At 41.0% G+C, this 18,791-nt stretch overlaps 1 protein-coding gene across 12 annotated transcripts in view; it reads left to right on the top strand.

The window, feature by feature from the left end:
* ARPP21 (cAMP regulated phosphoprotein 21) overlaps positions 1-18,791 on the top strand; it is a 643,283-nt gene that overhangs the window by 526,929 nt on the left and 97,563 nt on the right. For all 12 annotated transcript variants that reach the window (XM_033930334.1, XM_033930335.1, XM_033930337.1 and 9 more), the window contains 2 exons: positions 46-300; positions 14,328-14,454. In XM_033930334.1, the coding sequence (XP_033786225.1) occupies positions 46-300; positions 14,328-14,454 (382 nt within the window). The remainder of the gene's footprint in view (positions 1-45; positions 301-14,327; positions 14,455-18,791) is intronic.

Here is an 18,791-nt window from a genome sequence, read left to right as displayed (position 1 = left end):
GAACTGTAGGAGTTCTTTGATGATAATTTATAATTTGTGCCTTAGCGAGATGACATATCAACGCAGTTCAACCAGATGAGCTTGAGCCGTCAGTCTTCAGGAGAGACACCCGAGTCACCTTCTGCTCCCATCTATCCATCATCTATCCTTCCACCACCGCCTCCGCAGTCTGGCTTTGTCATGACATCACCGAGCCAGCAGCTGCCACCAGGAGGATTTACAGGTTCAGGACCACCAGTGTCCCAACAAGTGTTGCAGCCTCCACCTCCCCAAGGATATGTACAGCAACCCCCCACACAAGTAAGTAAGATTTCTGATAGTTTATTATCATTAGAGGAATGTATATAAGTAGACTTTCCACATACTTCTTGTTTCAAAACCTATTTCTTTTCTCAAATACAGTGATTCTTCTATTTTCACCCTTTTTTAAAATAAGTTTTAATATAAAAATTGTTTCTATTGAGATTTTGCACACTGAAAAATGTGTGTGTACACATACCAAATACATATGTATATATCTGAGGTTAAGTGGCTTTTGAAGCAGTATTTGTCTGTAAGGGACAGATAATGTTGGGTTTTGAGATCTGATCTCTTCTACTGTTACTCTGTTTGATTTGTTTTGTATGTGTTTTTAATTATGTACTGTAGATGCAGTGGTCTGTGCCAGAACTTACCCAATTAATGGCACTATTCAATCATCTAGGTCTATTCAATCAATTAGGTCTGTTGACTAAACAGGTCTCTTTTTGTTGTCATTAACTTTATCTGCAGTACTCTTATCTCATTTAGGGCTCCTTTTACTAAGGTGCTCTAACAATTGATAGGTACCATCAACTCGTATTCAAGTCCTAGCGACTTGATGAACATCATCAAGTTTTAATGGCAGAATACAGAAGTAGATTACTGGGCCTTTCTTCTGTGCAATATAAATTTGATGTTGTTGCCATTGTGGCATCGAACGCGATCCTCCGCCTCCAATACTGCCCATCTACCGCTGCCCAAATGGGTGGTACATTATTAGTCTGACATCTCCCCTGAAACCTGTCTGCCTTGGGAGGCCCCCGCTGGTAGTGAAACTACCGATGGCATAGCTTTCAGCTTCACAGATGTTTGCAAGTCCCAGTGGCGACAACAAGCTCATGTACCATGGCTAGCTCTAACAATTAGGATGCGCTAAATGCTAAGAAGCCCATTTTATGCCTATGGGTTTCTAAGCATTTATGCCCCGATTCTATAAATCATACATCTTCAATCACACTTAAGATTACTTGAATCTTCAGATCTCTAATGCTTTTCGTGCGTCAGCAGTGAAACTAAGATCTCAATTATTCTCATCGCTCTGAGATTTATCCACTCACCTCATCATCAGCCCTGTACTATATACTTTTTATAATATAATTTCTATAATTCTTTGGTCTGGAAAGAGCTGGGGCATATGGTGTTTGCAGTAAAATAAGGGGACGTCCTTGAAAAAGCCATTGGATGGCGAAACATGTTTTCCTGGCTGTTTTGGACTAAACAGTTACAAAATACAGTCTAAAGATAAGTGCAACTTAAAATAATACTTAATATTGAAATGGATGAATTATAGAAAGTATATTGTGCAGGGCTGATGACGAGGTAGGTGGATAAATCTCAGAGCAATGAGAATAATTGAGCTCTGAGCTTCACCCCTGAAGCCTGAAAAGCATTATTTATTATTAGGATTTTATATACCGCCTATCAAGGTTATCTAAGCGGTTTTACAATCAGGTACTCAAGCATTTTCCCTCTCTGTCCCGGTGGGCTCACAATCTATCTAACGTACCTGGGGCTATGGAGGATTAAGTGACTTGCCCAGGGTCACAAGGAGCAGCGCTGGATTTGAACCCACAACCCCAGGGTGCTGAGGCTGTAGCTCCAACCACTGCGCCACACACTCCCTCCCCATTAGAGATCTGAAGATTCAAGCAATCCTAAGTGTGATTGAAAATGTATGATTGTAGACAGGATATAAAATATTGGTGCAGTTAGTGCCCACTTCTATAAATGCCACCCAAATGTTAGGTGCCAAGTCGTGCGGTGCTAAGCGTGATTCAATAAAAGTTAGGCACACTTTATAAAATCGTACCTAGTGGTGCCTAAATTAGGCTTTCGCATCGATAGGCATCCTAACCTTAGGCACACCCTATTTATGCCAAGGTTTTCTTGGCCTCAATGAGTTTGCCTAAGTTGGGCACCTACTAGTGCTTAAGTCCAAAACACGCGCCTAGATGGCAAAATGCCCATGATCTGCACCTAACCACACATACTTTCTGGTAGGCACCTTGAACTAGGCGCTTACTTCAAACTGGTAGGTACCTACCATCCAGTTAAGTGCAATTAACATCAACTACAAGTTGTTAATTGCCAAGTATCTGTGCCGATTAAGCTTTATAAACAAGTTATGCATCTAGATCGTCTAGGCATGCCAATCTAGGCTACTTTAGGTGTCATTTATAGAATCTGAGCATTAATGCACACTAAGGGGCTGATTCTATAAGTGGCGGAGGTAGACGTCCTACTACCATCTTACCAGCCAATCAGGGCACATGGTTTAAAAAAAATCCATGCCACAAAGGATGTCTACAATATAGGCGTCTGACTCGCACCTACAGAGGCATCTAGGTATGCTTACCGACTCCCAAAGCCAGTAGGGGTGTGGTTTCCACCATAAGGGAAGGGAATGGGGACTTGTATACCGCCTTTTAGTGGCTTTGGCATTTCAAAGCTTACATTCAAAATGGTGGGCACTGGAGGATTAAGTGACTTGCCCATGGTCACAGTCGCAAGAAGCAGCACTGGGATTTGATCTCACAACCTCTGGGAGCAGAGGCAGCAGCTCTATACACCTTACCTTGAGCGTCCGTAAGCATCCCTATGCGTCTCCTTTGGCGTGAGACACACACCTTAAAAGTAGGCCTGTAAAATGCTGGCCTACATTTAAGGCGTCAGAAAAAAAGACACAATTCTCTAAAGGACACTGATGTGTGATTAGCATATGATGGGCAGTCGCATCTTAGGCAGCTGCCGAGATCGGCGTCCTTTAGAGAATCAGGCCCTAATTGTTAACACACACTTAATCTGCTAGTGCGCCTTAGCAAAAGTATACTTTAGAAAGATATTAGGGGTGTGCAGTTCAAAAATGTTTGTTTCATATCATTTCTGAAAATTTTCATTTTGTTCAGGTATTCTTTTCCTTTATATTTGGGGGGGGGATTGTTTTTTTTATTAAGAGTGCTCTTTCAAAAAGAGCACACACTCTTTAGGAAAAAAGTGTGCATGCTTCTGAAGCAGTGTTTATTTTTTTGCAGAGAGCACTCTGTGTATAGAATGTGCCCTCTTCAGGAAAGAATGATAGTGCATGGTATACAGGTATACTGAAGAACTAAGATCAGTACTGAGCAGACTTGCATGGTCTGTGTCCCGTATATGGCCATTCAGTTGAGGATGGACTGGGATGGTTTAGATGGGCTGGAGTGAGCTTTGACGGAGACTCCAGTAGATGGAACCTATGCACAGTACCGGGCAGAGCTTTGGGTTTCTGGCCCAGAAATATCTAAGAAAAAGGATAATGTGATTTAAATCATGAATGTGTACAGTTAATCAGACTGGATGGACCATTTGGGTCTTTATCTGCCGTCATTTACTATGTTTCTATGTTTATGTATTTGTGCTCTAGGTGCAATGGTTCACTAGTGAATGCATTATCAAGAAAGACTGTGCACTCTTTGTGGAACCTGTCTGCCATTTGCTTCAACAGAGTGTGCAATATTAATGGCATGAACCCCCCCACAAAAAAAAAAAAATATTTGAGGGGGGTTCCTGTTTTGAATTTTTAAAATGACATGAAATGACAGAAAATATAGTTTCATGTGATTGTGCTTCCCTAGTAAACATCTATGTTCAGTCAAGATAGGTTTAGCAGTGAAATCTCTATTGACACTATACCACATGGTGTGCAATTAAATTCTGTTAGCTAAATGGCAGCACAAAACGTATCATATCACTGGTTAGTGCAGAATACTGCTGCCAAATTGATTACAATATGAAAGTAAATGATGGGAGAAGGCTATCACTTTCCTCAGGGCACCAATGTTGGTTGCCAGTTGTTTGGCAGATCCATTATAAGACGCTAACAGTGACTTTCAAGGCCTTACAGGGTTTAGCTTCATAATAGCTCAGGAGACATGTTTATACCCTTCAGAGCACTGACTATATTCCAGCCAAGACTGATAGCTGGCCCTCTTATCTAATAAGGTGATACGTTTATTTTTAATACTTACTAGTAAGATTTCAGAAGTTACCCCCATGGCTTTAGAATGGAATCCTTCAGAAATTAAGGCAATAACAGGATGACTGTTCTTTAAAAGAAATTTAAGCTATACCTATTCATTCTAACAGACTGGGGGGAGGTGGAAATTATCAATATGGGCTACTGTTAAGATGGATTATTTTACTTTTCACCCCAAGTTATTAGTAACTACATCTCATTGCAAAAGTTGGACCTGTGATAAAATAGCCCAAGTTAGTAGTAAAATAACATCTTAAGAGAAGCTCACGTTGATAACTATGCTGCCCCCCCTAGATGCAAATGAACTGAAACATTGTTTAGACAAATTGAAGATCACAGTTTAATCTAGGGACCAAGGCCCAAATACTATCTATGTCACATTAAAAAATCAGCACTGAAAAGGTTGGCGCTTAACGCTATTCTGTAACCTGCCTCCAGAGTTAGGCACAGTTTATAGAATCAGGCGTAGAGCGCAATCACGCGATTAACATTTAGGTACAGGCATTTATGCTAATAAAAACCAGGCCTAAATACACTTAAGTTTTGCATGGATCGAGTGTACTATATTCTATAACACAGCACCTGACCTGCCATTGCTCTTCCCATGGACATGCCCCTTTTGAGATCCGCATACTAGAATTTACCTGCACCACTTTGGAGAATACACTCAGTAAGTTGTGCACATAAACTGCAGTTAGTGACAATAATTGTTTGCTACTTGGCAATCATTGGTGCTGATTGACTTAAGTTGCTTGTGCAACTTTGGCCACAGCATACGAAATCCGGCCCCAAGTGAGGGAAAAGGATGATGAGAAGAGATAAGAATTAGATTACAATGTATATAATTGATTTATAAGGATATGCTGTTCTGTTTTATTGAGGACGGAAAGGAAGAGATTTTAATATAGTTTGGGAGATTTGACCTGATTTATTGTTTAATGCAGGGGTCCCCAAAGTCCCTCCTTGAAGGCCGAATCCAGTCGGGTTTTCAGGATTTCCCCAATAAATATGCATTGAAAGCAGTGCTTGCACATAGATCTCATGCATATTCATTGGGGAAATCCTGAAAACCCGACTGGATTCGGCCCTCAAGGAGGGACTTTGGGGACCCCTGGTTTAATGGGTGGGATTGAGGGGAATATTTTGTATGTCACTTTCAAAGGGGCACCTCCCCCCACATTTCCAAGAAAATTCATTACAGTACCACAGATAAGGAGAAGGAATACCCTTTGGCAAAGTACTCTGGAAGGTAGGTACTTTAGTACAGCTGTTTTGCAATAGCATATGTCTCCAGCATAAGTTTACATCATTTGGCTTCTTTGGCATTCATCAACACTGCCCACCGACATTTTCTTTGCATCTGGTTGCGCTTCAGAACGCATCTGCCCTTTGCGTGAATAAAAATAGGGATGACAAGGAAATACTAACAGACCTTTATTCCCCTGGATATATAGGTAGAATTATATTTAACACAGGTAGTCATTAATCTTATTTTTTAGTTCAATAATTTTTATTAAAATTTCCATAAAATACAATAATACAATGCATCAAAACTTGAATTTCTTATGTAAATATAAAATAGATTATAAAGAAACAATATAATGCAAATAATACTCATTAATACTATCATAAACTTCCTTAATATGGATTATTTTTCATTGTTCACTACCAAACATCTGCTTTCATCTCAAGAGTATCATATAGAAATATTGAAAATGATAACTGTAGAAAAATAAAATACACAGCCCATTGTCAAACAATAGATTTGTTTAGAAAAGAAAATTGCTAACTGATGGAGGAAGCTGCTGGGTAGGAACTGGTTTGCCAGTGGGAGTAGGTGAATGAAGGGAGTGTACCACAGGAGCCTTGGGAGTGGTTTATGCTGCCAGAGAGGGATTTGGGTTGTTGCTGCTTAGTGAGGGATTGTATTGACAGGCATGGCAGGATTAAGGTGTAAGCAAACTAGGTTCATGTCTAGGCCCAAATGTTTTGGAAGGGCCTTCTCAAATGTGTAATTAATAGCCTCCAAAGAAGATTTTTAACCTGGAAATCAGAGATTGACAGAAAGAAGAGTGCATGTGTAAGAAAATAGGGAGGAACCAGCATCACTGCAGCCCTCAGAACTCTGTCTGTTCTCCCCATCCCAAGGCTTGAAGGAATCGGAAAGCAGTGCTTCTTACCTGACACTTCAGCCTCTTCTGGTTTTCTTCTGCAGTCAGAACATAAGCAATGCCTCTGCTGGGTCAGACCTGAGGTCCATCATGCCCAGAAGTCCGCTCACGCGGCGGCCCAACAGGTCCAGGACCTATGCAGTAATCCTCTATTTATACCCTTCTATCCCCTTTTCCAGCAGGAAATTGTCCAATCCTTTCTTAAACCTCAGTACTGTACTCTGCCCTATTACGCCCTCTGGAAGCGCATTCCAGTTGTCTACCACTCGTTGGGTAAAGAAGAACTTCCTAGCATTCGTTTTGAATCTGTCCCCTTTCAACTTTTCCGAGTGCCCTCTTGTTCTTTTATTTTTCGAAAGTTTGAAGGATCACATAGGGGGCCCATTTATGGGAGTTTTAAAATGTAACTCTTTAGAGGGGGCCCAATGTGTTTGTTGGCTAGGGTTAATCCTTCTATGCTGCTGTTAGGGGTGGAGAATATATTGAAGCCTGACCCCTATCAGAAACATTGCTAGAGGTCTCAGTTTTACATTTGGCAATGCCTTTTGTAAATAGTATTGGAGTTCAACGCATTCTTACTTGAACTTGTGAATTCCTCTATCCATGTTCTGTCTAAAATCTGCCTCATTGTACTTTTATAAAATGAGCACACTCTGATAAATTGCTCTTTCTCTCCCTTATTCTGTAACTTAGGTGCTGGTATATTAGGCCAGGGTTTTCTTGACCTAAAATATTGGTGCCTAATTCATTCCACTCCCAAACTTCACCCCTAACCGTGCCTACTTTTTGGGTAGGCACGGGCAGGCGCCTCAGTGTAGGTGGCTACATGACGCCTACCCCAAAATTATTTTTTGTGGGGGGGGTTTCGGGGGGGGGTTAATGGTGCTTTTAATTATCAGCACCAATTAACCAATTTAAAAAAATTAAGTTAGGTGCCTAACTCGGTAGGTGTGCCGATTTAGGTACCATTTATGGAATCAGGGACACAGTGGAGAATTAGCACATACCAGGTAACATCAGATCATCTCCATTGTGGCACCTTGTTATTCAATTGCTCCCTTTATATACAACTTTTACATCAATAGTTGAAGAACTGGTGCCACACCATGTAAAATTAATAAAATTTAGTCTTACAAATAAACTAGGACTGCTATTTTTGAGATCTACCATTTACCACAGTTTCCCTGTTTGGTTTTCCAAGCTCAAGCTTTGCTGTATCATTAATTAAAAGGCTTTTTCTTTTATCTGAACATTCCTTAATGAAGGTATTAAAATACCTCTTCTCAGCAGGAACACTGAAAGCAATGAAGAAACTGATCCCCTGATGTTTCTGTAATAACCTTTTTCATGACTCATTTAATTTGCAAGAATCTAATATGAAAGCAAATGTCATCCACCTGAGTATTGACTTGTTTTAAAGATAACTAGCCTCGGATATCAAGGCTGTATGATGTCTTTTTTTGCTCATTGAAAGGTTCAAATTTCAGATTTACAGAAAGTGGGCTTAATTTATACACAAAAATGAAGACAAGATGTCCCCTTTTTTTTGTCTATTGACCGCCCCTCCCTAAAGTAAATATGATTTGATGATCAATTATTTGTGTACATGTTAACCAAAGCCATCACCTTGTTTTCTTCCTTACCCGATGGACCGTAATAGAGGTTGAAACCTACTGAGAAAAAGTATTTTCGGCAGTAGGCTGGCTAATCTATTGAAGAGGGCTTTAAATTAGAAGGGATGGGGCATGGTGATCAAAGCCCCCAGGTGAGTATAAGCCCTCAGGTAAGTAAATCACTGAATACCTCTATACAGATCGGGAAAAGGGGGCATTGTCTGGAAAGCAGTATATACTAATACTCGAAGTATGGGAAACAAGATTCTGGATCTAGAAGCAGTGATGGAAGAAGATGAGTTGATAGAGTGGCAATCATAGAGACGTGGTTCACAGAGAACCGTGACTGGGTTGTAGTTATACCGGGCTATAATCTGTTCCGGAAAGAGAGAGTAGGAAGAAAAAGGAGGGTGAGTAGCATTATATGTTAAAGTTCATGTTAAAATCACACAGTTTCAGGATCTGCAAGGCAATGAAGAGGCACTGTGGATCAATTTGGAAAGAGGGAATGGTAAATATATTTACACTGGTGTGATATATAGGCCTCCTTCACAGATGGAAGAAGTAGACAGAGATTTAATAGTAGACATTTAGAATATATCTAAAAATTGGGAAGTTTTACTAATAGGTGATTTTAACATGCCAGATGTTGATTGGGGTATCCCTATTGCGGGCCTATTGCAGGGTCTTCTAGAAGTAGAAAGATCCTGGGTTCTCTACAAGGAGAACTGTTCCAGCAATTGGTAATGGAACCCACGCAGGATGGGGTCATATTGGAGTGCTTACAAACGGGGAAAGTATTTCTGATGTTACAGTGGGTGATCATCTGACATCCAGTGATCATTACATGATACGGTTTGATATTAATATGGGTATAGAGAGGGCTCATTCAAAAGCAAAGGTTCTAGACTTTTAAAAAACTAATTTTGTTCGGATGGGTAATTGTTCTCTGGATGGGAACGTCTGGATGGAGTGGGAATGCAGTGGACAAAACTGAAAAGAATAATTGTAAGAGTGACAAATCTTTTTGTAAGGCAAGTAAGTAAAAGTAAGAGGAAAAGAAGGCCACTTTGGTTCTCAAAAGTAGTAGCTGAGAAGGTAAGGAATAAGAGGTTGGCTTTCATAAACTACAAAAGATCACAGAAAGAGGAAGGCAGGCAAAAATTTCTTGAAAAGTTAAGAGAGTCTGGTCAGGAAAGTAGGTCGTGTACTCAGGAAAGCAAAGATGCAAATGGAAAAAAATTAGCTGTTTCTCTTTGTAAATGGTTCTGCTCTTTGGCCGGTAGACCGGTGTAAAGACCATTGCAATAGTCCAGGCGGGATAGGCATATAACAATTGGGTGAAGTCGGAATCAGTGAAGTAACAGCAGATGGGCTTTAGTTACCGTAAGTAATAGAAGGAGTAGGATACTACCTTGGAGATTTGTGTTGAAAGACTCAGACCAGCGTCTAGTGTAATTCCCAAACTGGACACTTGGTCTTGGGGTACCAGAGTGGTGTTGATCCAGGAGATGCAAGGACAAGAGACAGAGTAGGGATCAACGGCGAATCCATAAAAGTTCAGTACCTATATGTAGGTATAGTGAGATTTGGGTGGATTTTAGAAGGCTCACATATTCCGCCATAAGTGTAGTAGTTAGAGTAGGTTATGGACCTGGGTCCCCATTTCTGTGGTTGACTACACTGCCTACTAGACTATTCTAAGAACCTGCTTGCTGGTCTACTAGGACTGACCTATATTTATGCACTGATTGAGCATGAAAATGTACAGAATATCAGCACTTAGCAGCAAATTGACTGAGCACTATTCTGTAAGAGAGCGTATAAGTAGGATTACCGTATAGCTCCAGAAAAAGGAGGACAAATTGAGCCAGTCTAGGGTTTACTTCCATTGAAAGTAATGGAAGTAAACCCAAGACTGACTCAATGACCCAGATTCTATAAAATCTAGGCACCTAACTTAGTTATTTAATTAGCTTAATCAGCATGGATAACAAGCTTAATTGGCTCAATATTTGGCTTAAATTAAAATTAATTAGGTGGTAGGCATCTACTGCTTAGAGCTAAGTGCCTAGCCCAAGGTGCCTTCCAAAAAATGGTTAAGGGTGGATCATGGTGGTGTTTTGCATGTAGGCACCTAAACTGGACTTAGGCATCAATATTTAGGACAAGAAAACCCTGGCATAAATAGAGGAGGCGCCTAAGGTTTTGACACCTACTCTCACCTAAGTCCAATTTAGACACCACTAAGCACAATTCTATAAATGGTGCCTAACTTCATGATTGACATGCACTGTATGCCATATTCCTTGGAACCGTTTATAGAATTGGGGTCTATCTGCCCTCCTTTTTCTGGAGCCATATGATAGATAACCCTATATGTAAGTGGCATAGTGCGTAAATGCAAGGGAGGCATTCACATGTACAGAGGATGGAAGGGGCTGTGTTATATCCACAGCTTACAAGAATACAGTAAGTTACACGTACTCTTGCCACATTTAGTTGCCCGCAGTTACAGCAGGTCTGTGGTATAACTGGGGGTGCCTAAGGCGCTCATTTTCAAAAAAAGAAAGATGTCCAAAAAGTGGCATAAAGGGGCAGATGGGCATTTTTCTTGCCAAATCTTTCTAATTCACTATTTTCAAAACCTGTTTTCTAGAGATTTATTTTCTAGAGAGATATCTATGTTGTTCATCTGCAGTTCATCCAAATCTCAAAGAGACATGTTAGAGATGTGGTGTGTGCAGGACTAGGCCAGGTTTATGATCTGGACATTTGTCTGCCATCATCAAACATTTTAGAATATGTCTAGGGCACAGTTTAGATGTTTGGGGCTACATCTGTTTGTTAACAATGAATAAGTACCAAAGAGGTGACCACATGACCAATGAAGGAATGTAGGCATGACCCCTCACACTTCCCTCTGTGGTCACTAACCCCTTTCCCTCTACCCCCAAAGATGTAAATTAATGTACATACCTGTGTATATGCCAGCTTCAGATGTTATGCCCACTCCTAGTAGAGCAAACAAGTAGGTGTCTGAAGTAGCCTGGTGGTTAGTGCAGTGAACTGCAGAGAAGGGGACTCAGGCCCATATCCCACTCTGAGTACTACACTTGTAGTGAAAGGTGTGACTCCATCAAAACACACTGTACCTACATAAAGGTGACACCTGCAGGCATAAGGGCTATTGGTGTGGTGTATGGTGTGGTGTGGTGTGGAGACAGTAGGTATCTGGTGTTTTTTGGAGGGCTCGTCATACAATATAAGGGAGTTATGGTGAGATTTGTACTTGGGACCTTTTATGTAAAGTTCACTACAGTGCCCCTTTAGATGTCCCACTGAGATGTTTGAGTGGCCAGTCTACTAAAAATGCTGGCCCCTCCTATATCCAACAGCTTGTTTTATGTGTTTTTCTTTTGGACTTTTATTTTATGGTTCAAAAAGATAGAAGCACATCTGAACAATGGCCATTTAAAAAAAAAAAAAAAAAACAACAGGGTAGATGTTTTGTAGTTTTGAAAATAGGCATTTTTGGTACTGGATTTTTGCACGTTTTCCGCAAAATGGCCAAACTAAGATGTGGACGTCCCATCCTAAATGGCCTTCTGTGTGTAAGGCAGACTGATCCAGGTTACATTAATATTCTATGTAAAATCTAAGCACTCTGATGCTGTTACCAATTAGGCTTTCATCGTGCAATATTGGATCACCTAAAGGAAGTTCCCTCTTCCAGAATTTCTCCCTTTATGTGCTACCTTGAGTCCTGCCTTACATGTTCTGTGTAATGTTTTAGATTTGGAGTTGAATTATAGATTTAATTATTCAACTTTTCCAAATTTTAGCAAAAGTCAAGATACAAATTCCAGTAAAGTAAGTAGTTCCCTGTCTAAGAGGGCTTACAATCTAAGTTTTTTTTATCTGAGGCTATAGATTGTTTCTCAAATTCACAATCTGGGAGTAGCTCATTCTTTCAATTGAGATGGAAGTCTGTTATGGATGAATTTTGATTTGCCTTATTTCTGTTCAGTACTGGTTCTGTGACAGGAGGATCAACTGGTTCTTGTGAATAAAAAAATAAAGGTTTCCTTCATATCCTGTATAAGGCTGTAACAGAGCCCCTATAGCTCTGACTACACAACTGTTCCCCCAGAAGGTGGACTACAAAATAAATATAAATATATATATATATATATATATATATATATATATATATTTAAAATTCTTCAACCTTGTCTGTAAATGATTTTATATTTTTATATTAATTTGTATGCTGTGTGGATTCATTTTCTAGTGTAATAATAACAGTTTATATACCGCAGGACCGTGAAGTTCTGTGCGGTTTACAATGATTAAGAAATGTTACAGATTGAGTAGTACTAACAGAATTAAAGTTTAGTGGTCAGTTATTGTGGGGAGAGATTGTGCAGTGCAGCTGCCTATGTACTTTAGGAACAGATATGTTTTTAGGTGTTACCTAAATTCCCCATAAGTATTTGCAAGCATGAGTAATTGTTTCAGGTCTTTACCCCATAATGCTGCCTGATATGAGAAGAGATGTTGAAGATGTCTTTTAAATTTACATCCTCTGACCGGTGGGGAAACAAAATTCAAGTTTGAGCTTCTCATGTGTTGATTGGTTGAGAAAGAGAAAAGGTCAGTTATATATCTAGGGGCTAGGATGAAAAGTACCTTAAAGCAGAAACATCCAAACTTAAACTTCACACGTGCCTCCACTGGCAGCCAATGCAGGAGTTGGTAGGAAGGAGCTAGATGATTGAACTTCTTCAGTCCAAAAATCAGCCTGACCGCCGCATTTTGCACCAGTTGTAATCGCTGCAAGTTCTTCTGGGTAATTGCCAGATAAGCGATATTACAATAGTCAAGTTGGCTTAGTATAAGGGATTGTACCATAATTCTGAATGATGGAGCATCAAAATATGCTCTAATGGACCGAAGCTTCCAGAGAGAAAAAAAAACCCTTTCTGACCAAAGAGTCCACTTGGTCTTTCACCCAAGTGTACTGATGTTTGTGTTTTGGATGTTGTGAACACAAACCTGAGAGTATATAAACATACACAGCATAGAAGTATTGTATGATATTATTTTCATGAATCATTGAGGGGGAAAATTCTATAAATGGCACCCAAAGTTAGGTGCCAAGAAGATCTGAGGAGTTGCCTAGTGGTTAGAGCTGCTGCCTCAGCACCCTGAGGTTGTGGGTTTGATCCCTGTGCTGCTTCTTGTGATGCTGGGCAAGTCACTTAACCCTCCATTGCTTATTGTCATCTACAACCAGTGGCATAGTAAGAGGGGTGCAGGGGGATGGGGGGCCTTCCACCCTGGGCACCATGTTGGTTGGGGGGCGAACCCCTCTTCCTCTCCACCCCGCCTCTTCCCACTCCTCCCCTCGCCACGCATGCGCCCCCCCCTTCCCTTCTCCTCCCCCATGCCTCTAGTTTTTCATCGCCACGAGCAACAAGAACTTCAACGTGCTCCTCGCAACCACATCATCTCTCCCACTGACGTCGCTTCCAGGTGCCATGCATAGGAAGTGAGGTCAGCAGGAGAGACAACGGGGTCGCGAGGAGTACATTGACGTTCTTGCTCGCAGCGGTGAACAACTTAGAGATATGGGGGAAGGAAAGGGGTGGCGCGCATGTGGCAGGGGGGCTGAGATGAGGGCGGGGAGGGGTGCCACCAACCCTCTCTACGCCACTGCCTACAATTATGTTCACATAGATACGTATGTGACTAAAATAGTGACATTTATGTGCATACATGCCACCTAAATTGAGGCAGGGCTTTATAAAACGATCCCTTCTATGGAGAGTAATGAGTTCTGGACTGGACTAAAAGAAAGAAAATGATCAGGTAAAGCATAATTTCTCCATTTTTGGTTCGGTGGCGCTTGTTTTGTTCTGTTACATTGTCTACTTAAAAATGTAAACAGATGCAGGAGACCAACTAGAGATTAGGACTTGGCTAGGATAGATTATCTGAGTGCACTAATGCCATTTCCCTGTGGTTTTCCTTTCACGGTTTGCATCCCTGATTATAGATTGATTTAATAAAGAAATAATGTCTGAGCCACACATTTCAAAAGTGAATTTAAATTAGGCCATGGATTATTTAGAACTGATTTGCCGCATCTGCCTTTTTTTTCTCCCTGTTTGATTTGTATGAGGTATAACTGGGGTGCGGGGTTTGCTGTTTCTTTGCTTCTTGCAGATGCCGGTTTATTACTACTCATCCAGCCAATACCCTACCTCAGCAACTCAGCAGTACAGACCCATTGCCTCAGTTCAATACAGTTCACAGAGGAATCAACAACTGCCACAGACTGCGCAGCAAGCAGGTAATTGCAATTGTTGTTCAGTTATTCAATCAAATTGTATTTAATAACCTATTCGATGCGTATCCTTTTTTAAGGCTTTGAAACCTAACATTGCTAAAATTTATTGATAGGAGGTTTCTCATAAATATTTTGTAAACTACTTAGTTATTCTTATAATTATTTTGCAGCATATAAAAAAATAAGTAAACTATAAACCAAGGACAATGTCCACAGAAAATCCAAACAAGCACTAATTTCTACCGTAACAGCTGACCTTCTTATGCATTCTTGGTACAGCTGGGTTTAAACATGGTCATGTATAGCAAGAGAAACTAAAATGGTACTTAATAATTCATGTACAGCAAGAAAAATGTACAGTATTTACTCCAAATTCTTTTCATTTTACAAAATAAATTCCTCTTACGCCTCAGCACTGACCAACTTAGGGCTCCTTTTACGAAGGCGCGTTAGCGGTTTAACGCGTGTACTAGCGTGCGCTAAACCGCCGGCCGTGCTAGCCGCTACCGCCTCTTCTTGAGCAGGCAGTAGTTTTTCAGCAAGCACGTGATTAAAAGTTGCGCGTGCTAAAGCCGCTAACACGGCTTCATAAAAGGAGCCCTTAGTAACGTCAAAGCAACCCCAAAGTTAATATGTTTTATGCAGATTTCCAGAGGGTGGTGGTGTAGAATTACCTTTATATCAAAAACAGAGAAAAGATGTTAAACCAGCCCTCAGTCGTTCATTAAAGCTGGCATGGTACAAACAAATACCAACTAACCCGCCTTTGTGGTATGCATCATTTTCAACCTTTTTTTCACAGTGGCCAGAAAGAAGATGCAGGGGTTGGCTGTGGGCCCTGCAGTGATGTGCAGCTGGAAGGGGGGCCGTTACACTGTAAGAGAGTGAGTAGCAGGTCTCACAGTGAACCGGTCTCTTTTCTAACTGTGTTTTATACAGCACAAATGAAATTGTTCAGCGGAGGCTAGTAAGGCCTGGTGCATGTCCTGGGGCTTAGAGTGTTTTTTTTCATCCTCACTGAGAAAAGACTTACAGTGAATCTGGTTTTGCTTTGCCTAGTTCTCACTAGTGTTCTGTATATGTGATCCGCCTTCTGCTTGCAAAACATACAAGGAGCTGCTCAAGTTCTCAGCCCAGCCAAGAAGAGAATGATATGGAACCAAGAAACCTACAAGTTATTCCACACTTTTCTAGATACGTTTTGCTTCATTTCCTATCATTGAAATGAAAAGTGTCAAGAAAAGTGTGGCATAACTTGTAGGTTTCATGGCTCCACATCATTCTCTTCATGGTTGGGCTGAGAACCTTTCAGTGGTCCCTCGTACCTGCTACCACGAATACTAGACATGAATTAGCAATTTGTGGTGTAAACTTTAGGAGTAGGCAGCCAGAAAATGGGTGATTCATGCCATTTCCCATGTAGTTTCTGAGAATATAATTTGCCATTTTGTCATCATGGGAGCAAAGTCACCAAGTATGTGCAACTGTGCACTATTTGCAAAAGAGTGTGTACTTTTTCAGAAAGTGTGTGCACTCTTTTTCTAATATATTTGTGCATGTACAATGGCTCATACCTGTGCAATGGTTTCAATGGGCACACCATCGGGAAAAGATTATGCAGTCTTTAGTAAGACTATTTGCAAATAGTGTCCCATTTTGAAAAATTGCACACTATTATTGGTAAATAAAAAATATTTTTTCTGTTCATTTTCATTCTTTAATGACATGCAACAACAAGAGATATTTCCCATGTCATTACAAACAACAGATCATCCCTGGTAAATACGATTAGCCTACAGTGATCTCCGGTGTGTGCACGTGTGTAGAGCCCTGATCCCTTTTGTTATGTGTTATGTTTTACACCAAGAGTGCCCAAAAGGTCGATCGCATTGCCTTCGTGTTCTACTTGCTTCCCGACTCAGAAGCACAGAACCGATCAACTTCCCCCACCCAATGTCAATTCTGACGTCGGGAGAGGAAGTTCCAGGCCAGCCAATCTGACTTCAGAAATGACGTCGGGGAAAGGAAATCTGGTCGGCCTGACACTTCTGTGTAGGGAAGCAGGGAGAGTTTGGTGCGGCGGTGGTTTGGAGGCCTGTTTCCTAATGGCGGCGGTGGTGGTATGGAGGCCTGTTCTTCGATGGCGGCAGCAGTTTGGAGGCCTGTTCCCCGATGGTGGCAGTGGCTTGGGATCAGGCAGAGAAACAGAAAGAAAGAATGGAAAAAGAAAGAAAGGGGGGACAGGAAGACAGAAAGAAAGGGGGCATGGAGAGAGAAAGACAGAAAGAGAGAGGGGCAGGGAGACAGAAAGAAAGAAAGGAGAGGGGTCAGGAAGAGAGGAAGAATAAGTTGGCAGAGGGAATGAGGTCTGGAAGCATACAGCAGGCTGAAAGAAGGGAAGAAATATTGGATGCACAGTCAGAAGAATAAAGTGCAACCAGAGACTCATGAAATCACCAGACAACAAAGGTAGGAAAAATGATTTTATTTTAAATTTGAGAATTTATATCTGCTGTCTATATTTTGCACTATGGCCCCCTTTTACTAAACTGCAATAGCAGTTTTTAGCGCAGGGAGCCTATGAGCATCGAGAGCAGCACAGGGCATTCAGCGCAGCTCCCTGCGCTGAAAACCGCTATCGCGGTTTAGTAAAAAGGAGGGGATATATTTGTCTATTTTTGTATAGTTGTTCCTGAGGTGACATTGAGGTTACTGAGGTGACATTGCGTAGAGTCATCTGTCTTGACCTCTTTGAAAACCCGGAGAATATAAATGATAATTAACATTTTCTCTGCGTACAGTGTGCTTTGTGTTTTTTTTAATTTTATTGTTGGTAGATCATTTTGACTTTGGTCATTTTAAATGTAGCTCGCAAGCCCAAAAAGTGTGGGCACCCCTTTTTACACAATTTAGGGAGTTAAGCCTTATTTTTAGCATGGAAAAAGAAACAGTCTACTGCAAAACATAAACCAGATATGTGATGCCAAAGCCCGTACATGGCCCATCAATGAATATCCAGACATAATGCCAGTGCCAGTCACCTCTGCCCAGTAGCGTAGTAAAGGAGTGCAGGGTTAGACTGGCCCAGGTGCCATCTTGGTGGTGGCGCCGACACCTCCCCCCCCACACACCACATTTATGCCCTCCCTTCCCCCTGTACATCTTTATATCTTCACCAGCGCGAGCAACTTCTCCGGCCTGCTGCTCGCATTGGCTTTCCCTCTGATGTCACTTCTGGCCCTGTGACCAGGAAGTGATTTCAGAGGGGAGCCAGGCCAGAATGAGCAGCAGGCAGGAGAAGCTGCTTGTACTGATGAAGATTTAAAAGATAAGGGGGGGGGTGCCACTGGCATGGGAGTGGAGAAGGAGTGGGGATGGAGAGAAGGGCATGGGGCGCCACCTACCCTTCCTACGCCACTGCCTCTGCCTGCTGAATATTTATTCCCAAGTTAGTAAAGTTTGCCATACACAGTTACAACATAAAGTCAGAAGCCAGTGTCTCACAGTAAAAATATATTATCTGCTGGAACATAGGCTTTCTCAAGGTATTTATTTGTCTATTATTTTGAAAATTCGGGTCAGGCTCTGTTATGGTAAATTGGCTGATAGCATTACTCTGAGCGGTCATTAAGATGTTGGAGGCATTTCATGAAAACCTCAGCAAATACAAGAGACAAAACAGGGAATGTCAATTTTACCTTATTGTATTAGATGATTAATGGAGCTCTTAGGATTTGTGGTGAAAGTGTGCTGTAGTTATACAGCAGCTTTATAATCTGATATATTTTGTAGATATGCTAAAATTATAAATATGAATCTGTCCTTATGCTAATTATTTTGGTTTTTCATTTCACATTCTTTTTTAACAATTGGTTTTGTCTCCAGGTTCATAAACTTAGAAAACATAAAATGTCAAAAACCTCTCAATAGAAATTATCTGAGAACCTGATTATCATTTCACCCCAAATCTCCTTGGCTTCAGAAGAGAAAATATCTGGGGAGGGGAAAAACCCACCAGCCCTTCAGGAGTAGCTGCACTTATTATTATATTCAATGTGTGTATCTTGTGTATACTTTTTGTATGATTTAGAAATTCAATAAACATTTCATGAACTTAAAAAAAAAGCTTCCCCAGACTTGAGGATATGATATCTTCTGCCTCTCATCTTGAATCATGTCACTTCAAAAGGCCTCACTTGTAAAATTCTAGTGGATCAATATTCAGCCACTGCAGTCAATGCTGTTTTAAATGCCAATGCAGCAGCTACAAAATAAAAATAAAAAATGGATATTCAGCACTGGTGTCTGGATTGCTTGCAGATGCTGAATATCTGTTTTGT

The sequence above is a fragment of the Geotrypetes seraphini genome, chromosome 2, assembly GCF_902459505.1.
Source record: "Geotrypetes seraphini chromosome 2, aGeoSer1.1, whole genome shotgun sequence".
In the NCBI taxonomy this organism is placed as follows: domain Eukaryota; kingdom Metazoa; phylum Chordata; class Amphibia; order Gymnophiona; family Dermophiidae; genus Geotrypetes; species Geotrypetes seraphini.
The sequence above is the reverse complement of the archived record's forward strand: the minus strand, read 5'-3'. Positions and strand labels throughout refer to the sequence as shown.